At 38.8% G+C, this 19,081-nt stretch overlaps 1 protein-coding gene across 5 annotated transcripts in view; it reads right to left on the reverse strand.

Moving 5' to 3' along the window:
- Positions 1-19,081, reverse strand: part of strbp (spermatid perinuclear RNA binding protein) — a 287,597-nt gene that overhangs the window by 160,698 nt on the left and 107,818 nt on the right. For all 5 annotated transcript variants that reach the window (XM_063073349.1, XM_063073347.1, XM_063073345.1 and 2 more), the window contains exon 2: positions 2,693-2,884. Coding sequence is in view for 1 of the 5 variants with exons in the window: in XM_063073348.1 (XP_062929418.1) it covers positions 2,693-2,695 (3 nt within the window). In the remaining 4 variants the exon portion in view is untranslated. The remainder of the gene's footprint in view (positions 1-2,692; positions 2,885-19,081) is intronic.

A 19,081-nucleotide genomic window follows, 5' to 3' on the forward strand; every position in this document is an offset into this window, starting at 1 on the left:
GACTCTATATCAAAAGCCTAGTCAAAAATACAGCTGGAGAAACAGCTGGTTTAAAAACACCTCAGATATCTCCCCACTGAATTCTTGTTTGTACATAAACTTATATATGTTGATTATGTTAATACTGTGGACCTAAACAACCTCTTAAATAACTTGATAAATAAATTGATAAGCTAAGAACATATTTTCATAACAAGTTATGGGCAGTTATTAATATAAAATATCTTAGCAAATGTGACCCCAGAAGGACAAAATAGAGAGAAAAAAAAATCACACATCAGACTGTATTTACTAGCAATAAAATTTTAAACCATCTACCATTATCAGGAATAGTATCCAGGTTCTCACAGATCTAGAAGGCTTCTTACATGAAGAAATCCTACAGATATTTTTATGACGTTAATAAGATCATCTTCAGCCTTTCTTTTCTATCCCTACCCATTAACCATAAGCTTGCATATCTGGTATCAGACTCTAAAAATATAAAATAAGATAACCAGAATTACACAGCATTAAAACCATGGATCAGTACAAGACTTATCAATAACTTCTCTAGAATTTCGCTTCTTAGAAATAATTCTGATGTTAAATATTCTTTTGTTGTTGCTTTGTTAGTCATAGAATTCGCTTCTATCCCTCTTAGAAATAATTCTGATGTTAAATATTCTTTTGTTGTTGCTTTGTTAGTCATTGATTCAGCTTTTCTTGATCTCTGTACTTATTTCTAAGATCATCAAGTAAAATGGGACTCATTACTTTCTTAACAAAATATTATACCCGTGCTTGCCAACACTGAAAATGATTTGCTTTTTTTGAAAGATTATAAATGTTCTCTTCAAATTTGAGGCATCCCTCAACACCCACTATCCTCACATTATCCATTGATTCCAATGCCTAAACAGATAATATACAGTAAATTGTGGGAGATGGCAACCTTAGTACAGAAACTTGTGGAAACCCAATTTCCAGTCTCCACTTTCTAAATTAAAGTTAACTATCTAAGTATTTCATTCATTTGTTAACACCAGTTGCTCATATTTTATTCTTTGACAAGCTGCCACATTTTGACCTATGGCCTTTTGGCATTATTCATATATTGCATCTCATACATTATCCTCAGCCAAATCCTCTATTAGCTCTTCAAAGAATTTAGTGACACTGATCAAACCACACTTCAAAAATCCATGTGGAGTGTTCACTATTCTGTTTCTATTGACCGTCTTTTTGGTTTTGAAATGTTCTCTATCCGAGACTGTTATCAGCACAGCTCTATAGTTCACTGGACATTTACACTCTTCTTTCTTAAATGTAAGTGTCTGTTAATCCTCTGAAATCAAAGCTTTGTTATAGATTATATGTTCTGCGCCTGTTTTTGGATTTTTAAAACATACATAATTAGTAATGATCAGCCTAATATATATCTGCTATTTAGATGCTCCTAAGCAGACTATAAAAGAACAACTCACACATAAATATGTAAGGTATAACTTACATGTTCATTGTATTAACCAAGCCAAGATAAATGACAACATAATTCTTCCCATAGTTTACTATTTTTTATTTCATTCTTTATTTTCAGATACAGCACGAATAGGCTTTTCTGGCTTAACAAGTTACACCATCAAGCAATCCACCAATTTAACCCTTGCTTAATCATAGGACAATATACAATGACCACTTAAGCTACTATCTGATATGTCTTTTGATTGTGGGAGGCAAACAGAGCACTCGGAGGAAACACACGCGTACTTTACAAACTTTCTTACAGAGGACAGCGGAACTGAGTACAGAAATCTGATACCCCGAGCTGTAATAGCGTTGTGTTAGCCGCTATGCTACCATGGCGCTCCTCCCTTTTCTACCACCCTTAATTTGTTATCAATTAACAATAGGTGCACACGCCACACATTCGTTAATTTATTAGCTATCAGGAGAATTTTCTGGCATTAAAAATTACATTTTGTATCCAGAAAATCCACAAATAAATTCAGAGTATAGCTTTATCAAGCATCGGTATTCAATCAAAACTGCACTTGCACTGATAGTGCTAGATTTGGTTTCAAGAGAAACGTGAAAATAAGACTGCAAAAAGTCCATGGTCATAATTACAAAAATGTAATTTTTAACATTATTAGTATATATTTAGAGCAGTACTTCGCTTATAATCATTAGTGCTTCTTGACTTCACCATATAATTAGGTGGTGTAATAACGTAATTTGAGCAGAAGATTAAATAGTGCTGACACGCAGCATCCATTTACCTAACAACAGCCAAGCCAGCTGATACATCTCTGAGAACATCCCGATTCACTCTGCAATGATTCTGCTAGACAGGACAATGACAAGCACCCAAAATTTCAGCTATGCAGTGGAGAACAAGGTCATTTGGCATTTTACAGCAGCATGTTAATGCCAGTTTCATTACAGCACGTAATTTATGAACATCCTCTTTGCAATTAATAATTCATATGCTGCAGACTCTTGAGATTTCATTGTGGTTTAAAATCCTGGCAATAAATCAAGAATGTTATACCTTGCATAAGGAATTTCACTACCCAGGTACTTAATATTAAGCTATTGGATAGATTTTTGTTGAATGTTTTTATTGGGATATGCCGATTACATCCATTAGATCACTTTTAATTTTTCACATAAAACACAAGGTCGTAAGTGACAAAGCCCAAAGACATACCATGATTCTCTACTTGCTATTCCAGCTTCCTTTTTGTGTCTTGTCCTGTTCGATGCTCCTTACTTTCTGCAGTCTCCTTTAGCCACTGGTTTTCCTTTTTGCAACAGAACTTCCTCATAAGCTCTTCTAATCCCTCGACAACTCAGATCTTAAAATAGCAAATGGTACAGTAAGGCGTTCTTTGTAACGTACCTAGAGAAAAAGGACACAGCAGTTCAAAGTGAAAATTGTGCAGCAAAAAAAAAATCACTTGCTCAAGGACTGTCATTTAAAAGATATGATTAAATTAAGGGGAGAATTGCAAATCTCTGTTTAAAAATATTGGGTTACATGGAATGAAAGTTAAATCACAAAACCTATGTAAGATGAGGTAACTACTTTAAAAAAGTGGTTGAACTAACAGCTAAGGCTCTGGGGAATGTGGAACCAGCGGTCTGCAACACACCTAATTAAATGCTTGCTCGCTCCATATCCCCAAGTTTCTGGATAGATTGAATATGTCAAGATTTCTTTTTTCTCATTTGACATAGTCAGAAACCACAAACCTGCTGTTAAATACAACCACGATATTTAAATGACTGTAAGCCACGCCCACAAAATACTGGAGGAACTCAGCAGGCCAGGCAGCATCTATGGTCATGCAATGAACAGTTGTCGTTTCAGGCCGAAACCTTTCACGAAGACTTGCTGAATTCCACCAGCATTTTGTGCGTGTGTATCGCTCGATTTTCAGTATCTTCAGAATCTTGTCTGTGTATCTAAATGACAATTCAGATTTTTATAACTGATAATCTGCATTCAAACACTGCATGAAGATGAATTATTTCCAATTTACTTAAATACATATTTTACACATACAGTAACTTTACTCATGAACTTTCACGTTCTAATCAGTTTACTAGTTTTGTCATATTCCAACCATTTGCAAAAGTCTAAAATACCACATTTCTTAAGCACCCAATAATACAAAAGTGTTATGGTGGAATCTAGATAAAATACTACCACTCTTTATGAATGGGATAAAATGTGTTGTTTAAGCTGGGAGACCGCTTCACTGAACACCTACGCTCTGTCCGCCAGAGAAAGCAGGATGTCCCAGTGGCCACACATTTTAATTCCACGTCCCATTCCCATTTGATATGTCTATCCATGGCCTCCTCTACTGTCAAGATGAAGCCACATTCAGGTTGGAGGAACAACACCTTATATTCCGTCTGGGTAGCCTCCAACCTGATGGCATGAACGTCGACTTCTCTAACTTCTGTTAATGCCCCACCTCCCCTTCATACCCCATCCATTATTTATTTATTTATTATTATTGTTGTTGTTGTTATTATTTTTTTTCCTCTCTCTCCTTTTTCTCCCTCTGTCCCTCTCACTATACTCCTTGCCCATCCTCTGGGCTTCCCCCCTCCCCCTTTCGTTCTCCCTAGGCCTCCCATCCCATGATCCTCTCATATCCCTTTTGCCAATCACCTTTCCAGCTCTTAGCTCCATCCCTCCTCCTCCTGTCTTCTCCTATCATTTCGGATCTCCCCCTCTCACTTTCAAATCTCTTACTATCTCTTCTTTCAGTTAGTCCTGACGTAGGGACTTGGCCCGAAACATTGACTGTACTTCTTCCTAGAGATGCTGCCTGGCCTGCTGCATTCACCAGCAATTTTTATGTGTGTTGCTGTGTTGTTTATATATTGCATTTTAACACATTTTTAATTGAAGAGACAAAACTCCTGGGAGCACAGGTTATTTTGTGAAAGGAAAATCTCAGACATAAAGCAGACAGACTATAGCAGGGTGCAACTTTCAAAGGAAAACAATAGAGACACTAAAGTGCTAATTGGACTGCAATTTCACAACCTGAAGCAAACACTGTTAGATATCAGAGTATAAATTCACTATTACCAAGGAAAATGCAACCTTTTGTTTTTGTACATTTGCCAAGGGGGTGGACTGTTCAGAATCAGAGTCAAGTTTAATATCACTGGCATATGTCGTGAAATATGATATTTTGCAGCAGCACATTGCAATATATATATTAAAAACTTAATTAGAAGATATATATATATTAAATTAGTACTGCAAAAAAGGGAAAAAAATAATAAGAAACAAGAGAAAATCCGCAGACTCTGGAAATCCGAGCAACACACACAAAATTCTAGAGGAATTCAGCAGGCCAGGCAGCAGCTAGAAAAAGAGTACAGTCAACGTTTCAGACCGAAGCCCTTTAGCAGGTTGGGAAATGGGTTAATTGTCCATTTAGAAATCTGATGAAGAAGGGGAAGAAGCTGTTCCTAAAATATTGAGTGCGTGTCTTCAGGCTCCTGAACTACCTCCTTGATGGTAGCAAAGAGATGAATACTGGGTGATGGGGGTCCTAAATGATGGATTCCACCTTTTTAAGGCATCACCATTTGAATACACTGGAAGGATAAGTGAACCAACATCTTCTTACATACTTCAGCCCGTCACCCCTACTGGGGAACAAAGGCCACTGACAGGAGCTTGTCAGAGTCCTCTGTCCTGGGCCAGTCTTTCAAGTTGTCCCCAGCTGTAGCCCATCTTCAGAGATCCTTCCTCTCCCAGGGATGAGGTCTTTAGAGCTTTTGTTGGCATTTTTGTAACTCTGGGTTTTTATGGGTTGGAGTTGCTAGCTCCATGCCCAAGCCTCCTCCTCTTGTAGCTGGGCTGGGGACCATCCATGGTGGAATTCAGGCAGCATCTTCTGCCAGGCCAATATTCTCAGCACTGAGACTCTAGTCACACAATTTGGCTTCATCAGGCAGGCCACATTTTTAATGCACCTGACACCAGACTCCCAAACCAGACGCTCTATTCCAAGCTCTGTATCAGGAAAAGATTACCAGGTGGACAGATGAAGAGATTCAGGATTTGCTATAAGTGTCTTTGAAATAATGCAACACTGCCACTATTGCTTAAATCACTGGTCCACAATGACTTAAAATGGAGAAGGTGCTTTCAGGATCTTTTAGAGAATGTGGAGCCAAGCAATGGAAGCATATGGACACCTGCTTCTTTCAGCCCTGTTTTAACCCATCCAAAAAAGGCTTTGCTTCTTCAATGGCAATGAAAATAGCCCTCTAATTTGTAATGATCAGTGTGTGCAAAAAATCTTGTGCTGTGCAATTTTTTGCCCAGTGATAACAAGTGCACACTGAATAATTTCTTCAATAAATACAGTATTAATAAGCCAGTTCTAAAATCTGCAGACAAATTATCATAAACTCCACATTGTCCAACACTGTCTGCATCAGAAAACAGAAAAGGAAATATGATTGTGTACGATTGTGAAATATACTTAACATGCCAACGAGGTAGAGGGTGACAAGCTTTTGTGCTCAGTTTAAGTTCCTTTGTGGTCTAGTAGCAAAAGATGTATGCGTGCGCACATGCCCACACCTTAAAGGAAACATTGGCCTCATCTAACAAGTAAACAATATTCAACCAGAGGAAGTCACATTATCCTTTCTTGAAATCTTGGCAGCCTTTGACAAAGTCAGTTACAGTTTGGGGAGGGGTGGCAGACAGATGGTAATGACCATTGTAAGCTCAGAAGTTCAAAGTAAAGTTATTACACATATACAACCCTGAGATTCATTTTCTTCTGGGCATACTCAGTAAATCCATAACAGAATAATAACCATACCAGAATCAATGAAAGACTGCACCAACTTGGGTGGACAACCAATGTGCAAAAGTCAATAAACTGTGTAAATACAAAAAGAAAAATAATAATAATAAATAAATAAGCTATAAATATTGAGAGCATGAGATGAAAAATCTTTCAAAGTGAGTCCATAGGGTTTGGGAACAGTTCAATGATGGGGAAGTGAAGTCATTCCCTTTGGTTCAAGAGCCTGATGGTTGAGGGATAAAACCATTCCTGAACCTGGAGGTGTGACCCCTGAGGCTCCTGTACCTTCTTCCTGATGGAAACAACAAGAAGAGAAACAACAAGAATGGTGGGGGTCCCTAATGGATGAATGTTCCTTTCCTGCAACGGTTATTCATGTAGACATGCTCAATGGTTGGGAGGGTTTTGATGTGCTGGGATGTATCCACTACTTTTTGTAGGATTTTCCATTCATGGGCATTGGTTTTCCATTTTCATTTTCATATCTTTTTTATTAATTATTATTGAAAATCAACAAAAAATACATAAAAGTAATCAAGTCAACATGTCAATATGTACAATAAGAATTAAATTATCAAATAACTGATTAACAAAGCTAAACAATATATCAATAATAATAAGAAAAAAAATAAAATGTTAAAACAATTTTTTTGGAAAAAAGAAAGAAGGAAAAAAGAACCCCTACTAACTAAAACAAAAAAACCCCTACTAACAGAAAAAAACCGAAAAAAAAAAACCCATTGGGAGCATAATCCCGGAGCTATACGCCATACAAGCTTCCATAAAAGAAAAACATCAATCCGCCAACTCAAATCCATTTAAACAAGAATCAGAAGGGGACCATCTTAATTAACTCAAATCAAATGATAGTCGCGGGCAAAAGAACCCCACCTTTTCTCAAAGTCAAATCGAGGATCAAAAGTTCGACTTCTGATTTTCTCCAAACTAAGACATAACATCGCCTACCATTGTATCAAAGTGGGAGCAGAGGCATCTTTCCATTTCAATAAAATAGCCCTTCTGGCCAATAATGTAACAAATGCAATTACATGTTGGTCTGATATAGAAATACCGTGAATATATTGAGGGATTATACCAAACAAAACTGTCAATTTATTAGGTTGTAAATTATGTGTCAATGCAGCTGTCTCAGTTTTACAACTATCACACTGACTATCAAAATTAGGAAATATTTTAGACAGTCTCTCCTTTGTCAAATAGTAACGATCTACAATTTTAAATTGAATTAAAGAGTGACTGGCACAAATCGAAGAACAGTTAACCAACTTCAAAATTCGCAACCAATCCTCTGTTATCAAGGTCATGTTAAGCTCACTTTCCTAATTTTGCTTAATCTTAAGTAAAGGATAATTGTACTGTTGTAATAGTAAATAATAAATTTTCCCAATAAAACCTTTCACTAAAGGAATCATTTATAAAATAATCTCTAACAGGTCAGAATCTTGTATATATGGAAAATTACTTAAATATTCTTGTAAGAAATGTCTGACCTGAAGATATTGCAAGAAATGTGAGTACAAGAGAGAATATTTAGTTACTAATTTCTCAAAGGACATCAATTGGCCTTCTTGGAACAGATCCATGAAGGAATAGACTCCTTTATTCCTCCAAAGAAAAAAGGTAGGATCACTAAGTGAAGGTTTAAATAAATAATTTCGATAAATTAAACCAAGAAGGTTAAATTTTTTGAGATTAAAAAATTTACGAAACTGGTACCAAATTCGTAATGACTGCTTAATCATAGGATATAAATTTAGATTAGAAATTTTGGCTAGTTGTACAGGTAAAGAAGCTCCTAATAACGAAGTTAAGTAAAATTGTTTCACAACTTTCAATTCCAAATCAACCCAAGGTGGTCATTCATTTTTATCAGTCCAATATGACCAAGAACACACATAACGTATATTAACAGCCCAATAATACATCCTTAAATTAGGTAGAGAAAGACCTCCAACTTTTTTAACTTTTGTAAATGATATTTTCCAATTCTTGGTCTTTTATTATTCCAAACAAAAGATGAAATAATAGAATCAACCTGATCAAAAAAGTTTAAAAAAAAGGAATATTTTAAAATACATATAAAAATTTTGGTAAAATTATTTTAACTGCATGAATTTGGCCAGCTAACGAAAGTGTAAGTGGATTCCATCTACAAAATAATTGCTTCATAAAATCTACTAAAGGAACCAAATTAGCTCTATAAAGGTATCTATTGGTTTTCCATACCAAGCTGTGATGCAGCCAGTCAATATATTCTCTGCCACACATCTAGAGTCGTCACAAACTCTTAAATAAAGATGCTGCTGAGCTTTCTTATGTATTGGGCCCAGGACAAGTCCCCTGAAAAGATAACACCGAGGAATTTAAAGTTGCTGACCCTCTCCACCTCTGATCCTCCGATGAAGACTGACTCAATAATCAGCTCCTTAGTCTTGTTGACATCGAGTGGGAGGTTGTTGTTGTGGCACCACTCAGCCAGATATTCCATCTCCCTCCAATATGCTGATTTGGCACCACCTTTGATTTGGCCAACGTCAATGGTGTCATCAGCAAACATGAATATGGTATTGGTGCTGTGCTTAGCCACACAGTCATAAGTGTAAAGGGAGTAGAGCAGGGAGCTAAGCACACACCCTTGTGGTGCACCCGTGCTGATGAAGGTTGTGGAGAAGAAATTCTTGTCAATCCAAACTGACTGGATCTGCAAGTGAAGAAATCGAGGATCCAATCGCACAAGGAGATATTGAGGCCAAGGTCTTGAAGCTTATTGTTTAGTTTTGAGGGGATGATGGTATTGAATGTTGAGCTGTAGTTGATAAGGAGAATCCTGATGTATGCATCTTTGCTGTCCAGATGTTCCAGGGTTGAGTGAAGAGCCAAAATGAGATGGCATCTACTGTGGACCTGTTGCGCTGGTTGGCAAATTGCAGCGGATCCAACTGACTTCTCAGGCAGGAGTTGATAATGTTTCATCGTCAACCTCTCCGAACCCTTCATCACTGTGGATATGTGTGCTTCTGAATGACAGTTCTTGAGGCAGATTACCACATTCTTGTTAGGCACTGGTATAAGTGAAGCCTTCTTGAAGCTGGTGGGTACCTCAGACTGCTGAAGTGAGAAGTTAAAGATCTCAGTGAAAATTCCAGCCAGTTGATCAGCATAGGTCTTTAGTACTTGGCCAGTTACCCCATCTAGACTTGAAGCTTTTTGTGGGTTCAACGTCTTGATGCCTGCTTGCACATCAGCATCAGAGACTGAAATCACAGGATCTTTGTGGGAGTTTGTGATGGCTTCTCCATGCTTTGATGGTTAAAGCGAGCATTGAGCTCACCTGGAAGCAAATCCCTCTTGTTGCCTATGTCGCTTGACTTTACTGATAGCATTCAACCCCTGCCACAACTGCTGAGCATCCTTCATTGATTCAGAGACAATACACAAAACATGCTGGAGGAGCTCAGCAGGTCAGACAGTATCTAAGGATGGCAATAAATAGTTGATGTTTTGGGTCCAGACTCTTCATCAGGATGCTTCGTCAATTCAAGTTTTGTCTCTAATTGTCACTTCACCCGTGAAATAGCTTTCTGAAGATCATACCTGAACTCTCGTAACTTTCTTGGTTACCAGATTTGAATGCCTCTAATCTGGCCCCCATGACCCTGATGAAGGGTTTTGACCCAAAATACCAACTGCTTATTCCCTCCATAGATGCTGCCTGACCTGCTGAGTTGTTCCATCATTTTGTGGGTGTTGCTGTGGATTTCCAGCATCTGCAGAATTTCTTATGTTTATGATCCAGTACAAGGTATCAGAGAGCTGATGTTCACCCTCTGTTTGCTAAAGTGCAACAGCAATGCTTGCTAGTAAGTTTGAAGAAGTTGGGAATGATATGTACTGCAAATTCAGATAGTAGGTTAGATAGGGTCAATGTTGTGCAAACAATCAGAATAGATATAGACAGGGGGCAAGGCCAGAAAGGGGGATTTTTAATTCATAACTTTTAGCTTGCTCTCATTACACATAACAAAAAGCCGCAAATCATTCTCAGATGGCGATAACTGTGCAAACTTGTAATCACACCTGTTAGCCACATTACTGATTTACTGCACATAATATATATATAAAAATCTAACTTCCACTTATTACAATTTTCTTTGGTAATTCATTTGTCAGAAAAAATGCTGTAATTTCCATAATAAAGTCAGTTTCTTTACCTCATTAAATAGAATGTTTTCTGAGTAAGCTGATTTTGCTTGCCGCAAAAGCAACTGTCTGAGGGAGCCTAGAATGCCCCCCAACTCTTCTACTACTTGCAATTCTGACCACTGAACTCCCTTTAGAATTAATTTCCTAACTCTTTGACAAGTAAGAGCAAGTTACCAAATAATCAAAGCCATGGTAGTGTAGTGGTTAGCACGATGCTATTACAGCTCCGTGCGTCAGAGTTCGGACTTCAATTCTGATGTCCTCTGTAACGAGTTTTCGCCAGTTGCTTTGATTTCCTCCCACAGTCCAAACTGATTAGTAAGTTAATTAGTCTTCATAAATTGTAATTAGGCTAGGGTTAAATCAGTGGGTTGCTAAGCAGTGCAACTCATTGGGCCTGAAGGGCCTGTTCCATGCTGTATCTCTAAATAAATAAAACTACTCTGTGATGCTGAAGATTTAGGAAGGCTGACACACCAGCTGTTAAAAATAATGTCAAAACACAATAGTGAAAATCTGGACAAATATCACATTCACTTGGCATACACTAAACAAGACGTAAACCTGAAGGCATGAATATCGGTTTCTTCTTTTTTTTCCTCTGCTTCTATTCCTCCCTCTGGCCTCTAACCTTTTCTCCTCACCTGCCCATCATCTCATCCTAGTGGCCCTCTTACCTCCCTTTCACCTATGGTCCACTCTCCTCTCCTATCAGATTCCTTCTTCTCCTGCCGTTTTCCATTCCCATCCACCTGCATTCACCTATCACCTTCTAGTCAGTTGCCCTTCCCCATTCTATCCCTACCTTTTTATTCTCTGAGGTCTTCCCCTTCCTTTCCAGTCCTGAAGAAGGATCTCAGCCTGAAACGTTGACTGTTTATCATTTCCATAGATGCTGCCTGACCTGCTGAGTTGCTCCAGCATTCTGTGTATGTTGCTATGGAATCCAAGTACTGCCCATGTTAAGAAGCACTGCTTCATCCTTGCTTGCTAATTATAGACTGTCATGCTTGGCACAACATCTGGCATGAAATGAATATCACAACTGATGCTGTCAGATGGTTATGGATTTAATAGCAAGAATAAAAATTCTGCTCCCAAGTCAATAAAAAATCATTTCCAAGCAGGAGGTTGTCATCAGTTTTAGTACAATTTTAATCAGGTTGGCCTGAAAGATGGCTGACATGTTGTTTTCATGGATAGGAATATAGTTTTTTATTCATTTCTCATTTCTATACGCCTTTTATAAAATATTTGGATGAGAGTACTAAGATACTCTTGTTAGTGGTCTGAGAAGTGCATTTTTACATGGTTACCATAGTATTTACAATGTGCTGATATCCTCATTATATAGACCTTTCTTCCAATTGAGGAGAAGATTATTTATCCAAATAAAACATACAATAACTTGACAGCCAAGATGATAGAGGAAGTATTTTCAAATTTGCCTACAAGAAGTGATATGTCCTGCGATCAACCTGTCTGATTTAGAACTGACCAGAGGCATTCAGACAGAAAATAACAAAAAGTGAATTTGGAGTTTTTTTTTGCAGACAAGATTGGCTCCTATGGAAGCTGACAATGGGTTAGTTACTAATACAGAATCAGGTGTAAAACTACTGGCATATGTCGTGAAATTCATTAACTTTACAGCAGCAGTGCAATGTTATATAAATATAAAGAAAAACTGAATTACAGCAAGTATATATATGTTTATCAAATAGTTAAGTTAAAAATGAGTAGTGCAAAAAACCCCAGAAATTATAAAAATTATTGAGGTAGTGTTCATGGGTTCAATGTTAGAAATCGGATGGTAGAGGAGAAGAAGCTGTTCCTGAATCACTTCAGGCTTCTGTACCTCCTTTCCAACAGTAACAATGAGAAGAGAGAATGTCCTTAATGATGGACACCACCTTCCGAAGGCACCACTGCTTGAAAATGTCTTGGATACTACAGAGTCTAGTACCCATGAAGAAGCTGACTAATTTTACAAGTTTCTGCAACTTACTTCAATCTTGTGCAATAGTCCTCCCATACCAGATGGTGATGCAGCCAGTCAGAATGCTCTCCATAATACATTTGTTGAACTTCGAGTGTTTTAGTTGACAAGTCAAATCTCCTCTAACTCCGAATGAAATATAGCTGCATCAACATGTTGTGTCCAGGTTAGGTCCTCAGAGATTTTGACATCCAGGAACTTGAAATTGCTTACTCTCTTTACCTCTGATCCCTCTACAAGGATTGGTTCGTTCCCTCATCTTACCCTTTCTGAAGTCTACAAATCAGCTCTTTGGTTTTGCTAATGTTGAGTGCAAGGTGGTTGCTCTGACACCACTTAACTAACTGGTATATCTCCCTCCTGTACTCCTTTTGTCACTATCTGAAATTCTGCCAGCAATGGTTGTATCATCAGCAAATTTATAGATAGCATTTGAGCTGTGCCTAGCCACATAGTCACGGATGTAGAGAGAGTAGAGCTGTGGGCTAAGCACACACCCCTGTGATGCGCCAGTGTTGATTGTCAGCGAGACGGAGATGTTATTTCTAATCTGCACAGATTGTTAAATTTGACAGTGTGAAGTGTAGTCTTAGGCCACAGGGAGGTATAATTCTGTTGGTGAAATCGACTGAGAAATGGCAAATTGGGTTTAATCCTAGTAAATGAGAGATGATACATTTTTGGAGTACAAATGAGTACACATGCATTAATGGTAATGTCCTAGGGAATACTGAATAGAGGGAGCTTGGCTCCAACTCCAGAGATCTTTGAAGTTGGCAGCACATGTAGATAATGTTGCTATGAATGCACGTAGAATACTGGCTTTCAATAGTCAGGCCACTGAACACAAAAGCAGGGAGTTATGTTCCAGCTTAATAAAACAGTGATGTACTACATGCAGTTTGGTCACATTTATAGGAGCAACATGATACCACTGAGGGTGCTGAGGAGATTCTCCACAGTGTTGCTTGAAATGGAATGTTCACTTATGAGGAGAGATGGAAGAGGCTCTGCAGTACCCAACTAGTCAAAGTCTGCCAGTCAGAGAACAATCCCTTTATTCCTATTTTTTACATTCTGTCTGGTAACATTCTCATCATATTAGTAGATTACTGCCAATCCCATGCACACTAACATTTATTGATCAACAGACATCCCACTCATTTCAGGGAGGTAGCACCATCAATTTGCGGGAGACTCCTGGGAGAGGTGGGATGTCTGCAATAGAGTAGCTCCTTAGCAGCTGGCCAGCTAGTTTAAATAACGTTAGCTATGCTAATGAACGAATGACACCTGTGAAACTCACCTCAACATGTCTTTTACAGTCTTAACCCACCATGGACAATAAAAAAGTCACTGTTGCAAACAGTGCATCGAGCAACACCGTCATTATTTTGACCCCTATTAGGCAGGGGTACACTTTAGTGTAGTCTGGGGTGATGTACGTTTTATATATTTTTTGGAACACTCTGCCATGGCGCGCTCTCTCTCTCTCTCGTGGTTGCTTGCGCGCTCTCAAGCGCTCTCGCTTGCACTTTCTCTCTCGCTCTCACTCGCTTTCTCTCGCTCTCTCTCTCTCATGGTCGCTCTCGTGCTCTCTCTTGCTTTCTCTCGCTCGCTCTCAAAAAAATTGATTTCCGTGATATTGTATATAATTTGCGGGCATCAGGGAGCCACTATTAATATGCGGGAGACTCCTGGAACTTCAGGGAGAGGTGGGGTGTCTGGATCAACCTCCTGTGTGGTGCTTTATCAAATGCCTTCCAAAAATCCAACACATCACATCCATTGCTTTCCCCTCATCTGCTTTGCTGGTCACAGCATTTCAGAATCAGAACCTGAATCAGGTTGATTATCACCGGCATGCAACGTGAAATGTGTTAATTTAGCAGCAGCAATTCAATGCAATACATAATCTAGCAGAGAGAAAAAAAATTAAATAAAACATAATAATAATAAATTAACAAGTAAATCAATTACATATATTGAATAGATTGAAAAAATATGCAAAAACAGAAATACCGTATATTAAAAAAAAGTGAGGTAGTGTCCAAAGCTTCAATGTCCATTTAGGAATCGGATGGCAGAGGGGAAGAAACTGTTCCTGAATCGCTGAGTGTGTGCCTTCAGGTTCCAATACTTCCTACCTGATGGTAACAGTGAGAAAAGGGCATGCCCTGGGTGCTGGAGATCCTTAATAATGAACACTGCCTTTCTCAGACAATGCTCCCTAAAGATGTCCTGGGTACTTTGTAGGCTAGTGCCCAAGATGGAGCTGACTAGATTTACAACCTTCTGCAGATTCTTTCAGTCCTGTGTAGTAGCTCCTCCATACCAGACAGTGATGCAGTCTGTCAGAATGCTCTCCACGGTACAACTATAGAAGTTTTTGAGTGTATTTGTTAAGATACCAAATCTCTTCAAACTCCTAATAAAGTATAGCTGCTGTCTTGCCTTCTTTATAACTACATCAGTCAGAAACAGGTGAATTGATCATGGGGAACAAGGACATAGCAGACCAATTGAATAACTACTTTGGTTCTGTCTTCACTAAGGAGGACATGAATAATCTCCCAGAAATAGTAGGGTCCAGTGAGATGGAGGAACTGAGGGAAATACATGTTAGTAGGGAAGTGGTGTTAGGTAAATTGAAGGGATTAAAGGCGGATAAATCCCCAGGGCCAGATGGTCTGTATCCCAGAATGCTTAAGGAAGTAGCCCAAGAAATAATGGATGCATTAGTAATAATTTTTCTAAACTCTCCAGATTCTGGATTAGTTCCTGAGGATTGGAGGGTGGCTAATGTAACCCCGCTTTTTAAAAAAGGAGGGAGAGAAACCGGGGAATTATAGAACGGTAAGCCTGACATCGATCGTGGGGAAAATGCTAGAGTCAGTTATCAAAGGTGTGATAACAGCACATTTGGAAAGCGGCAAAATCATCAGACAAAGTCAGCATGGATTTGTGAAAGGGAGATCATGTTTGACGAATCTCATAGAATTTTTTGAGGATGTAACTAGTAGAATGGATGGGGAGAACCAGTGGATGTGGTATATTTGGATTTTCAAGAGGCTTTTGACAAGGTCCCACACAGGAGATTAGTGTGCAAGCACACGGTATTGGGGGTATGGTATTGATGTGGATAGAGAATTGGTTGGCAGACAGGAAGCAAAGAGTGGGAATAAACAGGACCTTTTCAGAATGGCAGGCAGTGACTAGTGGGGTACCTCAAGGCTCAATGCTGGGACCCCAGTTGTTTACAATGTATATTAATAACTTAGATGAGGCAATTAAATGCAGCAATCTCCAAGTTTGCAGATGACACGAAGCTGGGTGGCAGTGTTAGCTGTGAGGAGGATGCTAAGAGGATGCAGGGTGACTTGGATAGGTTAGGTGAGTGGGCAAATTCATGGCAGATGCAATTTAATGTGGATAAATGTGAGGTTATCCACTTTGGTGGCAAGAACAGGAAAACAGATTATTATCTGAATGGTGGCCAATTAGGAAAAGGGGAGGTGCAACGAGACCTGGGTGTCATTGTACACCAGTCATTGAAAGTGGGCATGCAAGTACAGCAGGCGGTGAAAAAGGCGAATGGTATGCTGGCATTCATAGCAAGAGGATTCGAGTACAGGAGCAGGGAGGTTCTACTGCAGTTGTACAAGGCCTTGGTGAGACCACACATGGAGTATTGTGTGCAGTTTTGGTCCCCTAATCTGAGGAAAGACATTCTTGCCATAGAGGGAGTACAAAGAAGGTTCACCAGATTGATTCCTGGGATGGCAGGACTTTCATATGATGAAAGACTGGATCAACTAGGCTTATACTCGCTGGAATTTAGAAGATTGAGGGGGGAATCTTATTGAAACGTATAAAATTCTAAAGGGATTGGACAGGCTAGGTGCAGGAAGATTGTTCCTGATGTTGGGGAAGTCCAGAACAAGGGGTCACAGTTTAAGGATAAAGGGGAAGCCTTTTAGGACTGAGATGAGGAAAAACTTCTTCACACAGAGAGTGGTGAATCAGTGGAATTCTCTGCCACAGGAAACAGTTGAGGCCAGTTCACTGGCTATATTTAAGAGGGAGTTAGATATGGCCCTTGTGGCTAAAGGGATCGGGGGTATGGAGAGAAGGCAGGTACAGGGTTCTGAGTTGGATGATCAGCCATGATCATACTGAATGGTGGTGCAGGCTCGAACGGCCGAATGGCCTACTCCTGCACCTATTTTCTATGTTTCCATGTTTCTACATCAATATGTTGGGACCAGGTTAGATCCTCAGAGATCTTGACACCCAGGAACTGTTTTTCCTGTTTTTATTTGTGATTTTTGAGACCTGCAATGCTTTGTTTTCAATTTATGTCTCTTTATGTGAATCACTGCTAGAATTTTATTTGATAAACCTAACAAATTGCTTAGGACATGGTATCTTTCAATGCGGTGCAATGGAAAGAGAAGCTTTCACAAGATCAAGTATATGGGTCTTTTGTAGTTGGCGGAAGGGGTGGACTACCTGACAAACTACTCACCCATCCCATTGGTCATTACTAGCTCCATTTGCGGAAGAGTCAGCTGTCCTACATTGTCCTCAATAGCCACCTTAAAACTCAAACCTGAGGGACTGCCAAAGCAAATTAGAAAAGAGCAGCTAAAGGTGAAAAATGATGGCAGATCACTCAGATCTGAATTTCTTAATTACCAATATAATGGATAGCTTGGTAAAACAATTTATTATGAACCAAGAGAATAGCCACAAATCATCACTAGTCTAAGCTTCTAACAACTTAGAATTGATTCTACATATGAACTTTTGCATAGAAGATCACAGATATTAGCATGTTTTAGCAGTATCACTATTCTTTTCCCTAATACTTCCGAAACCAACTGCATTGTTTACCATCATTTTCTATGGAGAAGTTTACTTTTCCTATTGAGCCAACACTTAACCTTATGCCTGAAATGTTTAAGATAGCATGCCACTGGGTGAACAAGAAATCCTGTTATTAAGACGTAGCTGAAACAATATACAGTAATGTTTATTCTTTCCTTGACGCACAAGTTATTTTTAAACAGTATGTTTAACAGAACTATTCTCTACCTATCCCCAAACCTCCTAGAAACAACAGAGAGAAGTTATTTTGCTCAGGGAAATAAATAATATTAAATAAAGCAACTATTCCTATAATGTTACAAATTTTTTTTCATTCAGGAACCGCTAATAACTCTAAACACAAAAGGCATGGATCCAGTGGCAAACTGACGGTGCTTATCTTTGTCATAGCAGGAAAGTACAGACTTACAGGCTTTTACAGATCCATCATTGTGAATTGTCTGTAGAAGTCATTGCAACCAAAAATAATGAGCAGCTATATATCAGCAAGGTCCTGCGCAATTTAACATATCATATTGTTTTGAGAGTATGTTAAAGTTAAGTCTTGCCCACAAAATTGCTAAAGAAATATTGACAGCTAAGAGATTCCCCCATGTTATTCAACTGGCAAACCAGGCAAAGACTTTGAATATTTCTGAATGTTCCCAAATTTTGTGTATTCAAAAGATAAAAACTTAAAAATATATAAAATTATTTAGAACTTTTAAGACAAAACAAATGTACATAGAACAGCAGAGCACAGGAACAGGCCCTTCAGCCCACAATATTATGTCAAACCAATTAAATTAGTAATCAAATGGCTAACCAATCTCTTATGCCTACACAGTGTCCACCCCCTTCCATTTTCCTCACATTCCATACACCTATCTAAAAGTCTCTTAAAAGTCCCTAATGTTTTTGTCTCTACTACCACCCCAGGCAGCGCATTGCATGCCATCACCACTTTGTGTAAAAAAACCTTGCCCCTCACACTTCCTTTGAGATTACCCCCTCTCATCTTGAATGCATGCGCTCTGGTATCAGACATATACATATCCTTAATTAGCCTCGTTCCACACAGGAACATGTTTTCATTGAAATAAATTAGAATTGAAAATCACTGGCTTGAATCTGGCAGATTTTGCAACATATTTCTGGAGCGCTGCCATAAGTTCACATTCTGCTGCTGCAGTCCAACATTAAAAGGACTCTGAGAAAACCAGCAGAGCTCCACAGGCAATTTCTGTACGGGCACAAGAGACCAGAAATGCCTGACACTTAGAGGTAAATGCCAGCAGTTCGGCACAGAACTAACAATTCTAAGTTCCAGTATAAATGCAACAACAAAGTGAGGAAAATACATGAGGTTTAGTGGCTTATTTTGTGCATTTTCATACTAGTACAATGAAAATAAAAGAGTATCCTTCACAACATAATGAAGAGCTATCCACAATATGATAATGATATTGTTAAGTCACTACTCAGAGCAAAAGCCACAATAAAAGGCATTAGTCTACCTGATTGGTGCTTGCGTATCCTCTTAAGAAAGGATGTGCCGGCATTGGAGAGAGTCCAGAGGAAGTTTATGAGAATGATCCCGGAATGAAAGGGTTAACATATGATGAGCATTTGATGGCTCTAGGTC

Source organism: Mobula hypostoma, chromosome 21 (assembly GCF_963921235.1).
Source record: "Mobula hypostoma chromosome 21, sMobHyp1.1, whole genome shotgun sequence".
NCBI classification, from domain to species: domain Eukaryota; kingdom Metazoa; phylum Chordata; class Chondrichthyes; order Myliobatiformes; family Myliobatidae; genus Mobula; species Mobula hypostoma.